Below are 8,714 nucleotides of genomic sequence, written 5' to 3' on the forward strand. Positions count from 1 at the left end.
GAAGCAGCTCATAGGAGACAAATGCCTTGCTTTTAGAAAACTGTGACTGAAATATTATGAAGAGCTAAAATGCAAGTACTACAGAAGTCAAATTGTGAAAGACATTTAAAAGGAAAATAATACATTTTTCTGAACAGAAATCAGGAGAGGTTTCAATCTCATTGCAAAAGATGATTTGGAGACCAAATCTTCTGCAATGATGTAGATAAGTATATCAAGACTGAAAATCTCGTCATGATGAAAGGCTGAAACCCAAAGAGAGTGAAGTCAAGGAGCAGCAGCAAAAACAGTGTTGCTAAGTCAGTGAAACAGGTTTATTAGAAAGTTTTAACAGATGCTTCAGCCATGGTGTTTCTGAGCTGAGCAAACTTGGAAATGAGATGTTGTTGGAGAAGCCTCCCTCAAGACAGGTGAGATTCTGCATCATTTTCCAGAAGGACAGATCCTGCTACTTCTCAGCCCCTGCTACTTCCCTCCTTAGAGTTCTCCATAGAGATGCCTAAAACCCTGTTGTTTTAGCTCTCCCATGCCACTCAGCTATAGAGGCAGGTGGAATGTGATGTCCTTACAAGGCCAAGGAATTAGCCCAAAGCAGACAGGGATAAGGCTGTCATGATAGGCCAAGAGCAAATGGTTTTTCAATAGAAGCCATAGTAATAATACCTTCCATAGCAAGATGGGTGGAAACAGCCATAGCCATAGCCACCACAGTCCAGGCCACGGAAGCTGCCCCATCCACAGCCATAACCAGAGCCATAGCCATAGCCCAGGCCCCCATAGGAGCCTCCATAGTAGCTCATGGTGTTGGGATTAACTTAGTTGGATGGGTGATAGGTTGTGTGACTGTGTAGAGCACAATCTACAGGGAATTTTTATACTTTTCCAAGAGGAGGTGTGGCAGACACAGAACCAGAATTGCATAACTTCCATTAAGCAAATTGCCAGGGCAGAATCCCATTCTTGTCATTGTTTGGTCCCTGAGTAAAATTCCTCCAGCTCAGTGACAGTTTTATTTTTTCTTGATTTGTGGTTCCCCTGAGAAGACTCAGCTATCATCTCATTGCTTAAGGAGATATGATTATCATGCTGCCAAAACCTATGCACTTAATGTGGCTGATGCCCTAGTCAGGCTTCCTGGCAGACTTCTCCCAGATGACGTTGTTCTCCTTCCATTATACTTTCCTTCCTGGCCTTCTGATTCTTTATCTGGGTAATGGAATCCTGACTATCTAAATCAATGCTTCTAGAGACTCAACTGTCAGAATAGTTCACAGAAATTTCAAATTGAATTTGAGATTGTGGTGGAGCACAGCTTTCTAGAATCCATCCACCAAAAAATTATTCTTTTTTTTTTTAAAGCAGTTGGGGTTAAGTAACTTGCCCAAGGTTACATGGCAAGTTTTGTGTGTGTGTGTGTGGGTATTAAGTATCTGAGGCTGGAACTGATCCTGGGTCCTCCCGACTCCAGGGCTGGTGCTCTTACTCACTGTGCCACCTAGCCACTTCCAAACAATTATTCTAAAAGCCATGAAAGTACCCACCACCTCCCCAATGTTTGCCCCGTGAGAGCCACTGTGCTTAGCTTAGGTATACAAAGGAAATGTCAACTGAGGTCCTGTCCTCATATAGTTCTGAAGTGTTAAGGCCAGGGAGAACAAAAAAAAAGTCAAGGTACCTGCCACAAACATGGAACATTGATGGGAGAAGACCTCAGAAGCAGAGGTACAAGCCACTGGGGGAAAGTGGAAAGACCATGTACCACAGGTTGCTTTAGAACTGCAAGTATAATAGAACAGAAAGTCAGAAGGGCATGGAAGAGAGGATAAGATTCTGAGCAGATGTGAGAAATCATTCATCTGGACCTGTACTCTGTCTCAATCAGTTTTCATTAATTTGATATGATTCCATAGGGGTAGTGATTATTAGTTCTGCATATTAGGCCCCAGACCTGTGACCTATAGATTGCAAATTCACTTGCTTAATCATAGGAAGCTAATAAGAGACCCTCGACCCTTATTTTTCCTTGTTATTCTGATCAAACCCAGTGTAGTAAAGATGACTCAATGACATGGGAAGTTCCCCAACTTATTTTTGTACCTTTAAACCATTCTCTCTTGTCATCATGAGCAGATGACCATCTTATGACCACTGAGTTAGTGGAGATGCCCCATGCCTCAACCAACTCAAGACCCTCCTGCTGACATACCATTGCTAGGTGATGTATACCTTTTTGGTTTCAAAGTAAGATCTATCAACCAGTGGGATTCTTTACTTTGTAGAGCCCCTTTAGAATATTCTGGTATTAAATTTTATAAAAATAAGGCCCTGGAAGAAGAAGGAGGCTTCTCAGATCATGAGGAAGATTTGAGGTCCACTGCATTAGATGGGACCACGAGGGGACTTTAATCAAGTAGATTGACTTGGAGTTCTGCCTCAGTATCTTTTATTGTAGATTGGACACTTTTAATCCCCTCCCAGTGTGGACAGCCAACCAGTGCAAAGACAAGCAGACATTGTCTAAGTAAAAGAAGGTAGACTAGCACTGGCAAGACCATCAAATTGTGGGGAGCAAAATAAAGTGTAGTGATCCTGGAAAGGTGGGGATGGGCCAGCTAAAGAAAAGGGCAAAATGCCAGACAGGAGCTATCTATTTAAATGAGCACAAAACAGGAAGCTACTGGAATTTACAAGATAATTGATGCAACACCAGAGGCTTGGAGGACTTTAGGGGGAACAGGAGTCAGATGAATGCTTTAGAAAACTACCTCAGGCTGCTACTTGAAAAGAAGGAATCTGAGTGGGAAGATGATTAAGGCAGGGAGGCCTATCAAAGACGCCTCCAGAGGGGAGCTGTGAGGCCCTGATCTAAGATGGGGACTATGGGGATTGAGAGAAGTGTTTGGATGCCAGAGATATTATAGGACAAGTTTCATAAACTGGTCAAATGGCACCGTGATAATGAGGGGTCAAGGTAATCCCTGAAACTGTAAATCTAAAACCTCATCTTAATGTTTATGCTCTTTAAAGGAATAGAGAATTTGAGAAGAGCTAGTGTACTTTGGACAAGGCAGAATGACGAAAACTGTACTAGACTTGGGGGCTTTGAGATATGTAGTGAACATCAAGTTGATATTTGTAGATATCGGCTGTTCAGAATGTGGGACTGGAGCTCAGGAGAGATAAACATCTGCATCTACAGATTTCGCAATGAGTGGCAGAGAAAAAGTTAGCGAAGGCCTGAGATGCACAGAGGGTCTACTGTCTCACCTCTTTAGAGAGTAGGTAGAGAAGAGGGAAAGGAAAAGAGAAGCTGTGAGGTTTAGCCAGAGACATGTATGTCCAAGATAATGGAATGGTGGGCCACCAACTCCACCAGAAAGGAACAGTGGGGCCAGAAAAGCAGTGTCAAGTATACCTTGAAGCCGCTGTTGGGTAGAGCAGTCAAGATTTGGATTCTGGTCAAGAAGAAGGAAGATTTAGAAGAGGTCATTAGTTTTGGTTATGATAATATCACTAGGAACTTTAGAGAGAGCAGTTTCTCTCAATAGTGAAGGTCAGAAACATGACCTTTCAAAGGACTTTCAAAAAGAGTGAAAGGGAGTAGCCAGAAACCCTGAGTAGACTCCAATGAACTTAGTAGAGCCATGACTTTTTAAATGTGGAAGTCCTGGAAAGTGCTGAATATATGAGATCGGTAGGAACATGCAATCTGGGCATGGGCAGAGAGCCAGCTGAACAAATTAGTTTGGGAGAAATGCTGGTTTGGAGCTGGGGAAGGGATATTGAGTGTCAGAGAGAAGGGAACTAAATCAGACAATCACCAACCGAGACAATGTAGTAGAGAGAAGAGGAGGCAGACTGTATATAGTTCTCTGACTGTGGACTATCTCAGAAATCCTTTCGTTGACTGGAAAAAACTGAGGTCAAGGAGGTGGAGTAGCAATAAGTGTCTCATCTCTCCTCCCCCTTTTCAATCCTCTTATAACTCCACCTTCAAGGATAAGGAAGCCCACCAGGATGTCACATGACCTACAGAAATCACACTGTGACCCTGAGACTGCATGAAGGGAAGTACAAAGGCACAGAGCTAAGCAAAATGGAGGTGATGGTTGGTGTGTAACCTGCACTGCTCTGTGCATGACTGGTCTTTGGAGAAGCTAAGAGAGCATCCAAAGAAATCCCAACCATGAAGCTGAAGGGCCTGCAGAGCAAGACCTGAGAGACTCACTTGGAGGAACTGAGATTCTTCCTTGTAGAGGACACTCAGGGGCTTGTCCTAAGGGTGTTTCCTCAGGCAACACATCATATAATTATTAGATCACTTCTGTTTGTCCCCAGTGGGGATAATGTGGATTCAGAGATGGCTTTTGTCCTACCCACCCCTAAACTGATTTCTGTCTTTGCAAAAGAGAATGGAATATTCTTTACCTGATGTGAGGTGTCCAAAAGAGAAATTATCTTTTTCCTAAAGGATTTGTTCCCATTGAATTGATCCTCATAGAATGTCTCCTGACAAACAATTGGTGAATCTTTTGGAATTATATTTGGGAGAAATCAAATAGAGTGAAGTTATTAAGGGCATTTCCATCTAAAAAGCAATGGTTGGGGTGGCTAGGTGGTGCAGTGAATAGAGCACTGGCCTTGGAGTCAGGAGGACCTGGGTTTGGATCCAGCCTCAGACACTTAACACAAAAACTAGCTGTGTGACCTTGGGCAAGTCACTTAACCCCAATTGCCCCACCCCCAAAGCAAAAATAAATAGCAGTGGATATTCAGAAATGTGCATCCTTTTTTTTTCAGTTCAGAATAATTCCAAAGAGTGATAAATAGTAATAAAAAATGTGTTTAAGGATGGTGTTGGTAGTGGTAATTGTACTTTTTTCTTCACTGTCTGAAACACAAGTTCGATCAATAAACAATTATTAAGAAGCTCAGTGCTTAATACTCAGTGGAAGAGAATGTACTAAACTGGGCTTTCTTCCCAAGTACCATATAAAGGATGTGATTTCAAGGGCTATGTTGTCTCATGTAAATAAGGAATCTAAAGGCCAGTAGACGGGATGCTTGGCTGCAAAGCAGATGTTTTCCTTTTTGTGGTGTTTGAGATTATTAGTCAGTTGAAATTTTTGAGTGTTTTGCTGGATGCCCTTGTAGCAATGGAGCCTCAGCCTCTGTGGACAGGAGACCCCAGCTCCAGGTCAGTGTTGTGAGTTGGACAGCTTGTGCAGTTCACCTGAAGACATGTGGCAAACAAAAAGCACAAGGTTGTGTCTTAATCTTTGTGGTGGTCCATTCACTGATGCTGGGACCGAAATCTTTAGATTACTTGGTGACAACAAAGTGGGGGAAGAAAGCTATGCAAGGGATTTATTATTCAGTTGCTCACATCAACTGGGAATCTATTCCGGTTTGACAGATTGAGGAAACTGTGACAAATAGGATTAACTGACTTGCCAAGGGTCATAAAAACTGTCTGAAAACAAATTTGAACTGAAGAAGATGACTCTAGACACAACACTCAATAAAATACGTCACCTACACTCCAAATAAGAGGTTAAGTCAATTGTGACAGAATTAGGGACACCTTGGATCTGGAGGTCATGAATATGACACCAAAAGCATGTGTATGTTTACGAAATCTTGAAGATAAAAGACTTGTTGCTGTGTGGGGAGAACATATGAGAAGGGAGGTAGCTTACAGGGGACAAATGCCTTACCTTCAGTAAAGTGGGGCCTGAGTATTATGATGCACTAAAATGAAGTACTGCAGAAGTCAAATATTAGAAAGTCATTTGACAAGGAAAAAATGTTTTCTGAACAGAAATCTGGAGAGGGATTAATTACCTCATTTCAAAAATGCATTGGAGAGGAAATCTTCTGCAGTGATGTAGATACATCAAGGCTGAAAATCTCTTCATGATGAGAGTTTGAAACCCAAAGAGAGTGAGGTCAAGGAGCAGAGGCAAAAACAGTTTTGCTAAGCCAGTGAAGCAAGTTTATTAAAAAGTCTTAACAGATTGCCTAGCCACGATGTATCAGAGCTGAGCAAACTTGCTGGAAATGACTTATCATTGGAAGAGTCTCAGTCATGGCAAGTGAGTTTCTGCATCATTTTCCATAAGGACAGGTCCTGCTGCTTCTCTGTCCCTGCCACTTTCCTGCTCTCAGTGTTCCATAGGAATGCCAAGGTCCTGTTGTTTTAGTTCTCCCATACTACTCAGCTGTAGAGGCAGGTAGAATGTGATGTCATTAGAAGGCCATGTAGTTAGCCTAAAGCAGGGAAGGACAAAGTTGCCATGAAATGACAAGCATAAACGGCGTTTCAGTAGAAGCCACAGGAATAGTACCTTCCATAGCAAGATGGGCGGCAGCAGCCATAGCCATAGCCGCCATAACCCAGGCCTCCATAGCCATAACCACCACAGCCCAGGCCTCCATAGCCATAGCCACCATAGCCACAGCCTAGGCCACGGAAACTGCCACATCCACAGCCATAACCAGAGCCATAGCCATAGCCCAGGCCTCCATAGTAGCTGCCATAGTAGCTCATGGTGTCAGGATTCACTTAGTTGGATGGATGTTGAAGGTAGGTTGTCTGAGTGTGTAGGGCATGAACTACACAGGGATTTTTATACCTTTCTAGTAGTAGGTGTGGCAGATACAGAACTAGAATTGCATAACTTCCATTAAGCAAATTGCCAGGGCACAATCCCATTCTTGTCATTGTTTGGTCCCTGACAAGATTCCTCCAGCTGAGTAACAGTTTTATTTTTTTCTTGATTCATGGCTCCTCTGAGAAGACTCTGCCATTATCTTGTGGCTGTAATGAGAAATGATTATCATGTTGCCAAAGCCTGTGTTGTTAATGTGGCTGATGCCCTAGCAAGGTTTCATGGACGCCTTCTCCCACATGGCATTGTTCTCCTTCCATTACACTTTCTTTCCTGGCCTTCTTATTCTTTATCTGGGTGATGGAATCCGGACTCACCAAATCAATGTTTCTAGAAACTCAAGTGACAGAACAGATCACAGAAATTCCAGAATGGATTTGAGGTTATGTTGGAGTACAATTTAATGGTATCTATCCATCCAACAGCTATTCCAAAAGCCATGAAAGTACCCACCACTTCCCCAATGTCTGCACTTTGACAGCCACTGTGCTTATGTTAGGTATAGAAAACAATGTCAATACAGTCCCTGTCCATGATCTCTTGACCCAGTGACTGACGCTATGAAGTATTAAGTTCAGGAAAAACATGAAAAAACCAAGGCACCTGCCATACACATGGAGGGTTGATGGCAGATCTCAGAAGCAGAGGCACAGGCCAGGAGGGAGAAGGGACAAGGTCATATACCACAGGAGATTTTAGAACTGGGAATATAACAAAATAGAGAAATTTAGTGGGGAAGGGAGGAGATAGGATGGGGTTCTGAACAGATATGAGAAATAATTCATTTGCATCCCTACTGCATTCCAATCAGTTTTCATCAATTTGATATGATTCCATAGGGGTGGTGATTATAAGGTGTACATATTGGGCCTCAGAGCTGTGACCTGTAGATTGTAAGTTCCCTTGTTTAATCATAGGAAGCTAACTAGAGGCCATCCATCCTTATTTTCAATGTTATTGTGACCAAACCCAGCATGATGGAGGTGACTCCAAGACATGGAAAATCCTCCAATTTATTTTTGTACCTCCAGGGCATTTTCTATTGTCCCCAGATAAACAGGTGACCCTCTTATGACTACTGAGTCAGTGAAGATACCCAGACCTCACCCAATCCAAGACCCTCCTGTTGATATACCATTTTTAGCCGATGCATCATTTTTTGGCCTACAAAGCAAATCTATCAACCCCTGGATTATACGTATCTATACTTTTATTTAAAGTATACATATATCTATCTGTATCTATCTATATGTATATATAAAGTATATATCTATACTTTATATAACCTCTTTAGAAAGTTCTGGTAAGAAATCTGGTTTCAAACCTTATAAAAACAAGTCCCTGGGAAAAGAGGTCTTCTCAGATCATGAGAAAGATATGAGGTCCACTGCATAAGAAGGGACCATGAGTTTACTTTAATACAGTGCCATTGGCTCAGGGATCAGGCTCAAAAGGCCTCAGGCACTTTTATTGTAGGTATGACAATTTTAATCAACTCACAGTGTGGACAGCCAACCAGTGTAAAGGCAATTAGAAGGGACATGCAATGCATTGTCTGAGTAAAAGAAGGTAGGCTGGTACTGGAGAAGTCATCAAATTTGGGGAGAAAAATTTACTGTAGTGAGACTGGAAAGGTGGCAATGGGCCAGCCAATGAAGAAGGTAAAATGCCAGACAAAAGCTGTTTAAATGAGCACAAAACAGGAAGCAATTGGAGTTTACAAGACAAATGGTACAAGTCTAGGAACTTGAAGGACATTAGGGGGAACAAGAATCAGCTGAATGCTTAAGAAAACTACCTTGGGCAGCTGCTTGGAGAAGGAATCTGAGTGGGAAGATGATTGAAGCAGGAAGACCTATCAAGGGCACCTGCAGAGAGGAGCTGTGAGTCCCTGATCTAAGATGGGGGCTATGGGATTTGAGAGAATGGTTTGCATGAGAGAGTTGTTATGAAGGTAGATAGGACAAGTTTTTTAATTGATCAAATAGGTACCATGGTAATGAGGGATTAAGGAGGTACTTGAGATCGTGATCCTAAAATCGT

The 8,714-nt window shown here is 42.4% G+C and overlaps 1 protein-coding gene and 1 long non-coding RNA gene across 2 annotated transcripts in view; both read right to left on the minus strand.

Annotated features, from left to right (window-relative positions):
* The window catches only part of LOC138144395 (uncharacterized), a 37,771-nt gene extending 37,151 nt beyond the window's left edge, over window positions 1-620 (minus strand). Inside the window, exon 1 of the long non-coding RNA XR_011163934.1 lies at window positions 507-620. This is a non-coding gene — a long non-coding RNA (uncharacterized lncRNA). The remainder of the gene's footprint in view (window positions 1-506) is intronic.
* A 5,352-nt stretch (window positions 621-5,972) lies between these two features.
* LOC138144350 (keratin-associated protein 19-3-like) lies at window positions 5,973-6,629 on the minus strand. The gene is made up of 2 exons (XM_069065665.1): window positions 6,348-6,629; window positions 5,973-6,270 (listed from the first exon to the last, which is right to left on the minus strand). Exons 1-2 carry the CDS (start codon window positions 6,548-6,550, stop codon window positions 6,165-6,167), a joined length of 309 nt encoding a protein of 102 aa, XP_068921766.1. The 5' UTR covers window positions 6,551-6,629; the 3' UTR covers window positions 5,973-6,164.
* Window positions 6,630-8,714: the final 2,085 nt, after the last annotated feature.

The sequence above is a fragment of the Petaurus breviceps genome, unplaced genomic scaffold (assembly GCF_028583685.1).
Source record: "Petaurus breviceps papuanus isolate PSGF00001 unplaced genomic scaffold, PetGlider_PUasm1.0 90700, whole genome shotgun sequence".
Taxonomy (NCBI): domain Eukaryota; kingdom Metazoa; phylum Chordata; class Mammalia; order Diprotodontia; family Petauridae; genus Petaurus; species Petaurus breviceps.